Below are 15,044 nucleotides of genomic sequence, written 5' to 3'. Positions count from 1 at the left end.
GTGGGGGAGGAGAGGAGAGCAGATCCACCGGGGGATGGGTCACAGGTATGGAAAGAAAGGGGGGAAAGCTTGAAAAAAAAGCTAGGGAAGGGAAGAAGAGAAGAAGCGTGGTGGGGGGTGGCAGGGTGGGGATTACCTAAAGTGGGAGAATTCAATGTTCATGTGTGTATAAAGAACTGGGTGCAGTGAGGGCCCTTCAGTAGTGTAGAAGGTGCGGGGAAGGTGGGTGGGGAAGGTTGTATTTGAAAAGAAATTGGGAGGGCAGGGAGGGTGCGTGAGATATCACAGGCAGATAACCCCAAAGCATTTTATAAGTGTGCAGTTTGTAAACACGTTGCCAAGGCAGAGAAGGCAATGGGCCAAGTGCTGGTAAATGAGGTGTATGGATGGACACTAGGCACTTGATGGTCAGCATGAACACGGTGGGCCGAAGGGCCTGTTCCGTGCTGTATCACTGGAAGCTTCACTCTATCATCCTTTGATTTTTCAGGTTCAGATCGCTAACCTTTCTCCTTCCTTTCCCTTCCCCCTCCAATCACCCCTCAGGTCATGGTTTGGATCCACGGAGGGGCCTTCATTCTGGGAAGGAGCTCCATATTCTACGGGTCAGCACTGGCCGGCTTTGGGAACGTGGTGGTGGTGGTGATCCAATACCGAATCGGTGTGGCTGGATTCCTCAGGTAACCGTGTGTGTTGGAGAGCAGTGGTTGGTTGGTTCCCTAGGTAACTGTGTGTGTTGGAGAGCAATGGTTGGTTGGTTTCCTAGGTAACTGTGTGTGTTGGAGAGCAATGGTTGGTTAGTTTGTTGCCTAGGTAATGGTGCATGTTAGAGAGCAGTGGTTGGTTCCCCAGGTAACTGTGTGTTTGGAGAGCAGTGATTGGTTGGTTAATTGGTTTCTCAGGCAACTGTGTGTCAGGGGGTTCACATCTTACCCTGGAAACCATGGACCACTTCCCGTATCCTGGGCACCACCCCTCAGTGAAGGCAGACATGGAGGAAGAGATTCACCGTCACCTTCAGTGTCTCAGCTCTGACTTTGGTCACCTGGGCAAGACCTCAAACCCAGCACAAAGCTTACGATGTAGCAGGCAGCAGTGCCCCTGCTGCTGTGTACATTCCCACTTTAGAACTACCTCTTTCTCTTCCTATGATCCTGTGTCTCTTTCTTTATCTGCCTTTCACGCTATTCCCAGACCTGATCTGACACACGAGCCAGTGGCGTCTGTTCACCCGGAGTTACTTTAGAAGTTGGTCAGCAAGGAAGCAGACAAGTTTCCATCAAAAGGAAAAGTGCCTGTTTTTGACTTTGTTTCAGAATTCCTTTAGGGAAAAGTCACAGGGTGACCCAGTAGGTCATGGAATACTCCCTGAAGTTCCGAATTGCCCTCCACAGGCAGTAGAATCCGGTCAGGGATCTCAGTGCTGTTGTGATGTGCCCGCTACCTGTGTGATACAAGCTCACTGGTCAGATCGGTGATCGTCCACAGAACCAGCACCATCCCACCCCACTGCATCCAAACACTGAGCCAGCTGCCCACAGCAAGTGAGTTACAGAACAGGACAGCACAGGAACAAGGCCCTTCGGCCCACAATGTTGTGGTGAACTAATTAAACTAGTGGTTAGATGCCTAACTAAACTAATCCCTTCTGCCTACATATTGTCTCATCCTGCCATTCTCTGCAAATTCATGCGTCTCTTGGAGCGTAGAAAAATGAGGGGAGATTTGATGGAGGTTTACAAAATTATGAGGGGCATAGACAGAGTTAATGCGAGTAGGCTCTTTCCACCTAGATTAGGAGAGATAAGAACAAGAGGACATGGCTTTAGGGTGAAAGGGGAAAGGTTTAGGGGGAACATTAGGGGGAGCCTCTTCACTCAGAGAGTGGTGGGAATGTGGAACGAGCTGCCATCTTACGTGGTAAATGTGGGCTCACTCTTAAGTTTTAAGAATAAATTGGATAGATACATGGATGGGAGAGGTCTGGAGGGGTATGGACTGGGTGCAGGTCAATGGGACTAGCAGAATAAAGTTTTGGCACAGACTAGAAGGGCCGAATGGCCTCTTTTCTGTGCTGTAGTGTTCTATGGCTCTACACCCCTATTGTTTCTACCTCCACCACCACTCCTGGCAGCACATTCCAGGCACCCACCGCTCTCTGTGTAAAATAACATGCCCTGCACATCTCCTTTGACTCACCCCCTCTCACTATAAATGTATGTCCTCTAGTAGATGCATGCCTCTGGTATTAGATGTGCCGATCGGATCTTGTTCCTGTGGTTTACTGCTGACCTGTTTGTCTGCACCCACTCGCTTCTGATGTAAGGAAAGGGCTTTTACTCATAAACTATTCCTCAAGATGAGACAGTTCAATGTGTGTTGGCTTTTGTACAATAAGTGACCTGTTAAATAAATGCATGGAATTTATGGTGATAATCACTTGTACGCAATGACAATTGACAACACGAATAACAGTCACGTACAATGATAACATAATTATTGGTATTTTCACTGATAGCCAATCACACACTTGCTTGTGGACACACTCAAGGGTGTTGCTGGTTTTCAGCTGGGCTCTGTGCCTAGGTAAGTGTGTTCAATATGGATCGGATGAAAATTTGGGTGGAGAAATGGCAGATGGAGTTTAATCTACATTTAGTCTACCCTTCTCGCTGCCTCGGTAAAACAGCCAACATAATCAAAGACCCCACCCAACCCAGACATTCTCTCTTCTCCCACCTCCCATCGGGCAGAAGATACAGAAGCCTGAAAGCACGTACCACCAGGCTCAAGGACAGCTTCTATCCCGCTGTTATAAGACTATTGAACAGTTCTTTAGTATGATAAGATGGACTTTTGACCTCACAATCTACCGCATTATGACCTTGCACCTTATTGTCTGCCTGTACTGCACTTTCTCTGCAACTGTAACGCTCTATTCTGCATTCTGTTATTGTTTTCCCTTGTACTACCTCAATGCACTGATGTGATGAAATGATCTGTATGGATGGCATGCAGAACAAAGTTTTTCACTGTACCTCGATACATGTGACAATAATAAACCAATTTATCAATTAATCCTGACAAGCATGAGGTGTTGCATTTAGGAAGGTCAAATGCAAGCAGTATACAGGGGCTCTCTGGGTTATGAATGAACTGACAGAAATCCAACTTTACGCAAATTCTCCTGGAGATTTTTAAAGCATTTTTCAAGCTAGTAATAATAATAATAAAATGTTTTGTGGTATTCATGAATGACTGGATGTAGTATATATTCCATTAGTTTAATTGTGGGTAGTGTGGGTGAATATTCGATGAAATGGAGTTACAGTGAGTGTATGTAGGGTGATATGATGTGAGTTACTATAGAAACGGGGGTTTCTGACATGGAGAAATTGTCTTACGGACAGTTCTCAGGATGAGAACCTTTACATAACCCAGGGACAGCTTGTACAGTAAATGGCAGGACCCTTGGGACCACTGATATACAGAGGGATCCTGGGGTGGAAGTCCTCAGCTCCCTGAAAGTGACAACACAAGTGGATATGGTGGTAAAGAAGGTGTACGGCACACTTGCCTTCATCGGTTGGGGCATTGAGTACCCGAGTCAGGAAGTCATGTTGAGCTGTATAAAACTCTGGTTAGGCTGCATTTGGAGTATTGTGTGCAGTTCTGGTTGCCCCGTTACAGGAAGGGTGTGAAGGCTGCAGAAGAGGTTCACCAGGATGCTGCCTGGATTGGAGTGTATGAGCTATAAGGAGAGATTGGACAAACTTGGGTTGTTTACTTTGGAGCGTCAGAGGCTGAGAGGAGACCTGATTGAGGTTTATAAAATTATGAGAGGCACAGGTAGGGTAGTCGGTCAGGGTCTTTTACCCAAAGTTGAAATATCAAATAATAGAGGCGATAACTTGGAGGTGAGAGGGGGAAAAGTTAAAGGAGATTTTACACAGAGAGTGGTGGGTGCCTGGAACGGGCTGCCAGGGTGGGGGGGGGGGGGGGTGGAAGCAGACACAACAGCAACGTTTAAGGCATTTAGACAGACACAGGAACAGGCAGGGAACAGAGGGATACGGACCACGTGCAGGTAGATGGGATTAGTTAGTACAGACATGGTGGGCCGAAGGGCCGGTTCCTGTGCTGTACTGTTCTGTGTCCTTTTAACTCGTCCTCGGCTTGAGTCCCTTTTCACTGACGTGGTGTCTTCTAACAGAAAGCTGAGAGTCCGGGATTAACCCTTTCCTTGCACGTTGTTCTTGCTGCAGCACCGGAGACGAGTGGGCGAGAGGAAACTTCGGCTTCCTGGACCAAGTGGCGGCATTACAGTGGGTTCAGAGGAACATCGGGCAGTTTGGGGGCGACCCCCAGCAAGTCACGCTGTTTGGGGAGTCTGTCGGGGGTCTCAGCGTCTCTCTGCATGTACGGACCCCACAGACAGGTTGCTCCGTACCCCCCCACCTGCAGCCCCTCACCCACCTGTCTCCAGCCCAGCACCACGTCGTGAACTGTCCCAGGGGGAGGGAGAGGGGAGTCGCCGAATCATTCCCGACATTCCCGATCCTTTGGTCACCGGAAAGCTAGGAGCGCTTGGAGATTCAACCGCCTTCCGGGAGGTCTCACCGTTAAACAGCAGTGGGGACTTCATGCCCCACCCCACCCCACAGCCCACCCCTCCCACACTTCCCATATCTTTCCCCGCCCACCTCCGTCCATCTTCCATCCTGCCCCAACTGTTCCCTCTCCCAATCACTCCCAACCCCAAGCTCTGGCCTTTCCCTCTCCAACCACTTCCCAATCCCCACCACCGCGACACTCCAACCTCCGTCCTCTCACCAACATGGATCTCCCTCCCGCTCCCATTCCCAATCCCTCCTCGGGGAGAGCTGGGAGCAACCTTCTTATTCCCATGCCCGTTCCCGGGCACAGGTGGACAGGTGGTGAGCTGGGAACATGTATCCTCTGTGACTCCCTTCTCCTGTTTCTCCAGACGCTGTCTCCACTCTCCGCTGACCTGTTCCACAGGGCCGTTCTACAAAGTGGGAGCGCTCTGATGCCCGGTGTCTTACCCCCACTGCCCACCCAGCTGGCACACGTGAGTGTCTTCATCAGGGGTGCGTTACACAGGGTTTGTTTCGTGCAGAGGTCACGGTGCGTGGTCCTTTTACCTCGGGAGCCTCGTGAAACCCAGCCCAGCTGTGGTTTCGGGAGGTACCCCAACACACAGCAGGTGTGGAGGGAGAGTGGAGGGAGAGAGGAGGGGACTGGGGGAGGAGGGGGAGGTCTGGGGTAGGAGCTCTGCTTGCTGGGTTAATTGGCTGCTGTGAATTACCCCTGTGCAGGAGGGTAACAGGAGAACTGGGGGCAGTGGCTGGGTTATAGGGAAGTAAGTAGGGGAATGGGACTGATGGGATCGCTCAGAGCCAGCACAGACCCAATGGGCCAAATGGCCACCTCCTGAGTTGAAAGGAAATAGGAGATGAGAATGTTGCTCTGATGTCATGGCCCAGGAGCTCAGATACCTGACAACAACTTCACTGCCCTGGGGGTGGGGGTAGGAGCACAACTAGCTGGGTGAGGGACAGCAGGAGATGAGTAGGAGATGGCTGGGGTGGGGGGGAGGGACGGGATGGACAGGAGATAACAGGATGACAGACGTGGGAGAGAGGGGAAACAGACAGAAGATGGACAGCAGACAAACAACACTGGAGGTCGGGATTGAACCCGGGTCTCTGGCACAGTGAGGTGATGTCTGTACCCACTGCACCACTGTGCCGTGTGCGCTGCCTGGGACAACTGGGGAGAAGCTGGTGGACTCCCACTTTGTGTCTGTTCTCCACAGGAAGCTGCTGAGATAGCAGGCTGCAGTGACACACAATCCCAGCTCCTGCTCCAGTGCCTCAGGAACAAGACCGAAGACGAGATGTCCCAGATTACCAACAGTGTGGTACGTATCGTTCAAAGGCACCGGTGTTCGATCGGGTGAAATGTCCCCAGGGCTGCTCACCCTTACCACCAGGAGGAACCTGTCTCAGAGCAGACCCAACCCAAGGCTCTGTGTATGTGTCCAAGGGCCCTGTTAAGAGATCCCTAAGTCTTGGAAGGAGAACAGGGATGTGCCCCAGGACCCCCAACCAACGTCACTAGAAACGGGTTTGCCCAGCTGATTCCTGCGAGGGCATTTGTTGAACGAGAAGCGTCTGGGCCTTTACTCCCCAGTCTGGAACAGTGAGGGGTAATCTCATGGAGACGTGCAACGTTGGTACTGAGGTCAACGATTAGCCGTGATCTTACTGGATGGTGGGGAAGGCATGAGGGGCTGACCTTCTCTTGGCCTTAACTGGCTGTTTATCTCAGGGACAATTGTGGGATCGCACTGTGCACAAAGTAGTTCTGTGCTTGACTGTGCAACAGTAGCTACAGTTTGGAGCAGTTTGAGGAAGGTCAAAGGTTTGGAGATGGCGCTGGGGGAAGTGATAAATGCTCCGTTTACCTGTGGTGGGAGAGTCTGCAGCCCAACGGTATGAACGTTGACTTTTCCAATTTCAGGTAACCCATAGCTCTGGTGTCCTGAGGAAGGGTCTCAACCCGAAACGTCGACAGTTTACTTCCCTCCATAGATGCTGCCTGACCCACTGAGTTCCTCCAGCATTTTGTGTGTGTGTTGTTCCATATCTCTGGTGATTTCCTTCCCCCCCCCCATCTACCCCCCCACCAATCCCCTCTCTCTGCCTTCTTATCTCTCTCTCTCTTATCTCTCTCTCTCATCTCTCTACCTCAGTCTCCTTCCGATCTCCCCCCACTCCTCCCATTTTTCCCCTTACCCCCCTCCAGCCCCCCCCATCACCCCCCTCCTGGTTCCATCCACCCGCCCACTCCCCACACACTTCACCCAACACTGCCCCCCACCCCGTCTGGCTCTGGTGCCCCTGCCCTCCTCCGCTGCCCCCAATGGTTCCCATTGTCCTTACTTCGAACACAGAGCAGTACGGGCCCTTCGGCCCACCAGGTCTGTGCCGAACACGATGCCAAGTTAAACTAAATCCCTTCTGCCTGCACACGACCCGTCTCCCTCCATTCCCTGTACGTTCATGTGTCTAACAGCCTCTTAAACCCCTCTATCGTATCTGCCTCCACCCCCACCCCTGGCAGCACATTGCAGACACCCACCACTTGCCCCTCACAACCGCACTGTTCACCTTTGTGTTCCCACATCTCCCTGCAGCTTCCCTCTCTGCTCTCCCCTCTCCCCACCTCGCTCCATCTACCCTTTATTATCTGCCTGAGCCTATCACCCACCTGCCCCTGTCTCCCAACTGATCCCTCCCCCACCCAGCTCCACCTGCCTATCATTTCTACACCCCTCCTCGGTCCACCAATCACCTTCCAGCCCCAGTCTCACCCCTCCCCCTCTCTTCATCCTGACCATCTCCCCTCCCCACTCTCAGTCCTGATGGAGGGTTTCCACCCAAAATGCTGACAATTCAAAACGTCACCTGAACCCTCACCACCCGGGACATGCCCTCTTCTCCTTGAACCCTCAGGGAGGAGGTACAGGAGCCTGAAGACCCACACTCAGTGATTCAGGAACAGCTTCTTCCCCTCCACCATCAGATTTCTGAACGGTCCATGAACCCATGAACACTCCCTCGTTATTCCTTTTTAAGCACTATTTATTTAATTTGTAATTTATAGTAATTTTATGTCTTTGCTCTGTACTGGTGCTGCAGAGCAACACATTTCACATCATGTAAGACAGTAATAATAAACCTGGTTCTGATTCCTACCCGCCCCCCCCCCCCAACCTCCACCCCACCCCCACCTTCACCCTCCCACCTCCACCCCCTCCCCCACAGATGCTGCTCGACCCACTGAGTTCCTCCAGCAGACTGTGTGTTGCTCCAGATTCCGGTGTCTGCAGTCTCTGGTGTCTCCATTTAATTATGTTGGATTTAATATGAAGTATCTGAGATTTGGAGGGGTGCACTGCTAAGATGGGACAAATTTGGTCCTGAGTGGTTGTTCCCATGGTTACCAGGGTACATTTTATAAATATTGAAATACAGAAATATCTGCAGATGCTGGAAATCTGAAATAAAAACAGAAAATGCTGGAAACACTCAGCAGGTCAGGCAGCGTCTGCGGGGAGAGAGACAAGGTTTTCGGTCAGGGACCGTTCATCAGAACTGGGGAAGTTGGAAATTAAATGTTTTTTCAGTTGCAGAGAGGAGGAGGGGTGGATAGAACAGAGGTGGCTGGGATTGGTGGAGACCCCAATTGTTCAGGTGACGCAATTGCTTTGCGAGCTGCCTAAGAGGGAAATGGATGTTTGTTAATGATAGCTGGTCTGTCCGGAAGAGGTGTAAATGGGAGGAGATGGATCCCAGGTAGACGGGGTGGTGAAGAAGCCGTTTGGCACCCTTGCTGTTGTCAGTCAGGGCAGTTGGGACGTTATGTTGCAGTTGTACAGGACATTGGTGAGGTCGCACCAAACTGTGTACAGTTTTGGTTGCCCTGTTATGGGAAAGACGTTATTAAATTGGTAAATTAGTTCATTATTGTCACATGTACCGAGGTACAGTGAAAAACTTGTTCTCCATGCCATCCATACAGATCATTTCATCACATCAGTACATTGAGGTAGTACAAGGGAAAACAATAACAGAATGCAGAATAAAGTGTCACAGTTACAGAGAAAGTGCAGTGCAGGCAGACGACAAGGTGCAAGGTCAGCGTGAGGTAAATTGTGACGTCAAATGTCCATCTTATCGTACTAGGGAACTGTTCAATAGTCTTATAACAGCGGGATAGAAGCTGTCCTTGAGCATGGTGGTACGTGCCTTCAGGCTTTTGTATCTTATTCAAGAGTCCACCTTAAACTGGAAAGAGCGCAGAGAAGATTTCCGAGGACGCTGCCGGGACTCGAGGGCCTGAGATATAGGAAGAGGTTGGCCAGGCTGGGACTTTATTCCCTGGAGGGTAGGAGATTGAGGGATGACCATATATTGGTGTATAAAATCATGAGGGACATAGATAGGGTGAATGCACTCAGTCTTTTTCCCAGGGTTGGGGAACTAAAACTAGAGGGTTTAGGTTTGTGAGAGGGCAAAGATTTAAAAGGGACATGAGGGGCAACTTCTTCACACAGGGGGTGGTGAGTATATGGAACGAGCTGCCAGAGGAAGTGGTTGAGGCAGGTACAATAACAACATTCAAAGGACACTTGGACAGGTACGTGGATAGGAGTGGTTTAGCGGGATTTCCCAGACACGGGCAAATGGGACTAGCTCGGTGGGCATCATGGTTGGCATGGATGAGTTGGGCCGAAGGGCCTGTTTCCGTGGGTGGTAGAGGGAAGAAGCCACACGCTGGAACTGAGATGCAGAATACAGCAGATGCTGGAACTCCAAAATAAAAGGGAACGTTGGAAATACCCAACAGGGCAGTCAGCGTCTGTGGAGAGAGGACAACTACTGACGTTCAGTGAGCACGGAGACTGAGGATGTCCAGGGCTCCACCTCGGTGTCCCAGCCACACGTGGTGACTTCGGAAGGAGGACATTCAGTCCATTAGGTCCACGTCAGCCCTCAGCAGAGCAGTCCCATTGGCCTAACCCCCCCACCCCCCCATTGCCCTCCACCCCTGCAACCTATCCTCTCTCACACACATTCACCAACTCCTCTTTTATACATAATTCTACCCACTCACCTATTATTTCTTCGAATAAAGAGAGATCTGGAGGGTTATGGACTGGGTGCAGGTCAATGGGACCAGCGGAATAAAGTTTTGGCACAGACTAGAAGGGCCGAGTGTCCTGGTTTCTGTGCTGTAGTCTTCTGTGGTTCTGTAACATTCTTCTGTTGTCTAAAGTAAAAATCTCCTGTTCGCCTGATTATCTCTGAGTTCAAGCTCACACACTTGTTCTTCCACCCCCTCTGATGGTTGGAGCCTGTTGTTCACTCCCAGTGGTATTTTGTTCCACGGTTCAATCCAATGGCCACACTTGCCAATCTTTCCTGTAAACCTACCTCTCCTCTGCTCCTCGTTTATCATTCCCGCACCCACCACACTCCACAGCAATCCCGCCTAAAGCCAGGGATGTTGAACTGGCACTTCTGCCCTTTTGCCAAGGGCCCATTGACACTGATCCCACTTTATTCTCCCCGCAATCCTCTCAACTCCTCCCAGATTCTGCCCCTCGCCCACGCACTGGGGGCAATTTACAGCGGCCAATTACTCCACCGACCCCATATGTCGTTGGGATGTGGGAGGGAACTGGAAGAAACCCCACCAACCCCGCATGTCATTGGGATGTGGGAGGGAACCGGCGGAAGCCCACGCGGTCATAGGGAGAACGTGCAAACTCCACACAGACAGCACCGGAGGTCGGGATTGAACCTGGGTCCCTGGAGCAGTGAGACAGTGGTTCTACCTGCTGAGTCACAGTGCCACCTGCATCCGAACCTTTAATAGTGCAGGGCTTGAACCTTCAGAATTATTAAAAGCTGGTTCTTCTGGGAATGAATGAGAGCCAGAAGCTCTTGAAAGTTGAAAGTCAAGTTTATTGTCACGTGCACAAGTCCATGTGTGCACAGGTGCAATGAAAAACTTACTTGCAGCAGCATCACAGACACAGCATTAGAGACGCAACATTCACAAGAAAAACATATATTCTACAAATTATACAAGAAAGAACACAATTGGAACAAAAAAAAGGGTCCATTGTAGTGCAAAGTGGTCACAGTGTCGCTATACTGAGGTGGTGATTAGGGTTGTGCCGGCTGGTTCAAGAACCGAATGGTTGAAGGGAAGTAGCTGTTCCTGAACCTGGTGGTGTGGGACTTCAGGCTTCTGTACCTCCCGCCCAATGGGAGCGGCGAGAAGATGGCACGGCCCGGATGGTGGGGATCTTTGATGATGGATGCTGCCTTCTTGAGGCAGCGCCTCCTGTAGATACTCCCGATGGTGGGGAGGGACATGCCCGTGATGTATTGGGCAGAGTCCACTATTCTCTGCAGCTTCTTGCGTTCCTGCGCATTCGAATTGCCGCACCAGACCGTGATGCAACCAGTTAGGATACTTTCAACAGCACATCTGTAGAAGTTTGTTAGTGTTCGGTAACCCCAACCTCCTTAACCTTCCAAAAAGTAAAGACACAGGCGTGCCTTCCTTATGATGACATCTCTGTGCTGGGTCCAGGACAGGTCGTCCGATATGTTAAGGCCCAGGAATTTAAAGCCTTCTCCACTGCTGATCCCCTGGTGCACGTTCACCCTCCATCCCCTGAAGAAGTAGATAAGATTTCTTTATTAGTCACATGTACATTGAAACACACAGTGAAATGCGTCTTTTTGTGTAGAGTGTTCTGGGGGCAGCCCGCAAGTGTCGCCACGCTTCCGGTGCCAACATAGCATGCCCACAACTTCCTAACCTGTACATCTTTGGAATGTGGGAAGAAACACGGAAACAGGCCCTTCAGCCCAACTCGTCCATGCCGACCCATGTGTCTCCTGAGCTCATCCCATTTGCCTGCATTTGGCCCAAACCCCTCTGAATCTTTCCTCTCCATGCACCTGTCTAAGTGTCTTTTGAACACTGTCATTGTTAATGTCACATTACAGTGATTTTTCAACAGCACAATGCCAGAAAGATACCTTACAATAGCAGTGTTTAAGAGGCTGTTAGACAGCCTCATGAATATGCAGAACTGGAGGGATGTGGATCATGTGCATCCAGAAGAGATTTAGTTTAATTTGGCAGTGTGTTCAGCACAGACAGGGTGGGTCGAAGGGCCTGTTCCTGTGCTGTACTGTTCTATGTTCTAAAGATGAATTTCCAAGACAGCTGCTTCTTCTAAAGTCATTTACTAAATCCTCACCTCTTCCCTCTGAAACTACCATCTGGCTGCTGAACCTCTGCTGCTCGTTTAAACCCTCCACAGCCAGCCTGACCATAGGGATATAAGTGGGGGCAGTTGTGGGAGCTTGCTGTGCACAAGATGGTGGCCGCACTTTCTACATTGTGACGCTTCAAGAAGTATTTCATTGGCTGTGAAGCACCCTGGCTTGTTCGGCCCCTGAGCAAGGTGTTGTAGAAGGGATGGAGTTTAGAACTAGGGGAGAATTGTTACAGCAGGACAGGGTGTCAGTGAGCCACACCTGGAATACTGTGCACAGTTCTGGTCTCCTTCTTTAAGGAAGGATGTACATAGAACATAGAACAGTACAGCACGGAACAGGCCCTTCGGCCCACAATGTTGTGCCGACATAGCTAATCCCTTCTACCTACAGAATGCTCATATCCCTCCATTTTCCTCTCATTCATGTGCCCATCCAAGCCCCTCTTAAAAGTCCCCAATGAATTTGCCTCCACCACCCTATCAGGCAACGCATTCCAGGCATCCACCACTCTCTCAGGAAAAAACGTACCCCTCACGTCTGTTCTGAACCTACCCCCTCTCACCTTAAATGCATGTCCTCTGGTATTGGATCTCTCAATAATGGGAAAAAGATATTGCTTGTCCACCCTATCTATGCCCCTCGTAATTTTATACACTTCCAACAGATCACCCCTCAGCCTCCGTCGCTCCGGAGAAAAGAGCCCAAGTTTGTCCAGCCTCTCCTGATAGCACATGCCCTCTAATCCAGGCAGCATCCTGGTAAACCTCCTCTGCACCCTCTCTAAAGCCTCGACATCCTTCCTACAGTGAGGTGACCAGAATTGCACGCAATACTCTAAATGTGGCCTAAACATAGTTCTATAGAGATGCATCATAACTTCTTGACTCCTGTACTCAATACCCCGATTAATAAATGCAAGCATTCCATAAGCCGCCTTAACCACCCTGTCTACCTGTGTAGCCACTTTCAATGAGCCATGGACTTGCACCCCAAGATGTACAGGCATTGGTCGGAGTCCAGAAGGGATTCATTAGGATAATTCCTGGGGTGAGAGCTTTGTCCTGTCACCAGTGGCTAAAGAAATCAGACCAATACTTTCTGGAGGTTAGGAGAATGAGGGGTGATCTTATAGAAAGCTGAGGGGACTCAGCGGGGGAGATGTTGAGATGCTTCCTCCAGTGGGAGGCTCTCACTCAAGGGACATAGTTGCAAGATTAGAGGGGAGTCATTTACAACTGAGATGTGGAGGAACTTCTCCCAGGGACTGGTGAAACTCCAGAATTCTCTACCCCAGGAGGTTAAGGAGATTAGATAACTGGGGGTATTTGAGGTCGGTATAACTTTGAAAGATCAGGGGATGGGGAAATGGCACAGAAGAGGAGATGAGGCCTGAGGCAGATCAGCCGTGATTGTATGGTGGGATAGGGAAGGCTTGAGGGGCCAAGTGGCCTACTCCTGCTCCGATATTCCCATGTGCTCATGTCTTTACTAACCTTCCCTTGCCTCCCTGCTTGCCATTACAGAATGACTTGTACCAGTTAATTCCTGTTGTGGTGGATGGCTATTTCCTTCCTGAGGATCCTCAAAAGATGTTCCAGGATGGAAAGTTCCGGAAGATCCCGTATCTGCTCGGGGTGACGACTGAGGAGGGTGTAAAAAGTCTTGTACACTCAGAGGTAATGCTGGTCGGTTGCCTGATGTGCAGGAGCTGAGGCTAAGAGGGTGGTTGGTGTCCTTGTGAGCAGGGCGTTCCCCTGTACCAGCACGTCCTCCTGAACCCACCTCCCTGGTGACGCCCTGCTAATACTCCTCTCCCCTGCACCACCTCATCGTCGAACTCTCTCAAAGCTTGCTCTTGTCCTAACCTTGGGCAAGAGCCGTCACCCCGTGTGCGTGGATGTACCCTTGGATCAGACGCCCCTGATCTCACCTCTCCTCATCTCCAGGCCTCAGCTCTAAGGTCTCCACATCTGGCCTTTGATCAACCCTGAGCTCAGTCACTTTACAGCTGGCGGCTACACCTTCAGCTGCCTGGGCACTGAGCACCAGAAATCCCCCCTAATCCCTCCACCTCTCCCTTTAAGCTCCACAAACCTTCCTTCCTGAACAAGCTTTAATCACTGACCCTCAGATGTCCTTCAGTACCTGGTGGAGATTGTTCCTGTGAAGCCTCCCAGGACTTTTGCCTCGATAGATGTCATCTAACATGAAAGAACCCAGGAGTGGGGCCATTCTCCACCTCTCAACCTCTGTACAACCTCTCAATACAAAGGTTGGTGGTGCTGTGGATAGTGTAGAATGTTGCTGTAGGTTACAACAGGATATTGATCGAATGCAGAGCTGGGCTGAGAAGTGGCAGATGGAGTTCAACCTGGATAAGTGTGAAGTGATTCACTTTGGGAGATCAAATCTGAAGGCAGAATACAAGGTTAATGGCAGGACTCTTAGCAGTGTGGAGGAACAGAGGGATCTTGGGGTCCACGTCCATAGATCCCTCAAGGTTGCCGTGCAGGTCGATAGGGTTGTTAAGAAGGCGTATGGAGCGTTGGCCTTCATTAGTCGGGGTACTGAGTTCAAGAGCCACAATGTAATGTTGCAACTCTATAGAACTCTGGTCAGACCACACTTGGAGTATTGTGTTCAGTTCTGGTCGCCTCATTATAGGAAGGATGTGGAAGCTTTAGAGAGGGTGCAGAGGAGATTTACCAGGATGCTGCCTGGATTGGAGAGCACGTCTTATGAGGATAGGTTGAATGAGCTAGGGCTTTTCTCTTTGGAGAGGAGGAGGATGAGAGGTGACTTGATAGAGGTGTACAAGATGATAAGAGGCATAGATCGAGTGGACAGTCAGAGACTTTTTCCCAGGGTGACGATGGCTAACACGAGGGGACATAATTTTAAGGTGATTGGAGGAAGGTATAAGGGGGATGTCAGGGGTAAGTTTTTTACACAGAGAGTGGTGGGTGGGTGGAACACACTGCCAGCAGAGGTTGTGGGGGCAGATACATTAGGGACATTTAAGCTACTCTTAGATAGACACATGAATGATAGAGAAATGGAGGGCTATGTGGGAGGGAAGGGTTAGATAGATCTTAGAGCAGGATAAAATGTTGGCACAACATTGTGGGCCGAAGGGCCTGTACTGTG

The 15,044-nt window shown here is 50.4% G+C and overlaps 1 protein-coding gene across 1 annotated transcript in view; it reads left to right on the top strand.

Moving 5' to 3' along the window:
• LOC127577454 (fatty acyl-CoA hydrolase precursor, medium chain-like) overlaps positions 1 to 15,044 on the top strand; it is a 459,511-nt gene that overhangs the window by 80,559 nt on the left and 363,908 nt on the right. The window contains exons 16-20 of the mRNA XM_052028678.1: positions 547 to 680; positions 4,266 to 4,419; positions 4,988 to 5,092; positions 5,840 to 5,944; positions 13,421 to 13,575. Coding sequence (XP_051884638.1) covers positions 547 to 680; positions 4,266 to 4,419; positions 4,988 to 5,092; positions 5,840 to 5,944; positions 13,421 to 13,575 — 653 coding nt within the window. The remainder of the gene's footprint in view (positions 1 to 546; positions 681 to 4,265; positions 4,420 to 4,987; positions 5,093 to 5,839; positions 5,945 to 13,420; positions 13,576 to 15,044) is intronic.

Source organism: Pristis pectinata, chromosome 13 (assembly GCF_009764475.1).
Source record: "Pristis pectinata isolate sPriPec2 chromosome 13, sPriPec2.1.pri, whole genome shotgun sequence".
NCBI classification, from domain to species: Eukaryota; Metazoa; Chordata; class Chondrichthyes; order Rhinopristiformes; family Pristidae; genus Pristis; species Pristis pectinata.
This window is presented reverse-complemented; position numbering and strand designations above follow the sequence as displayed.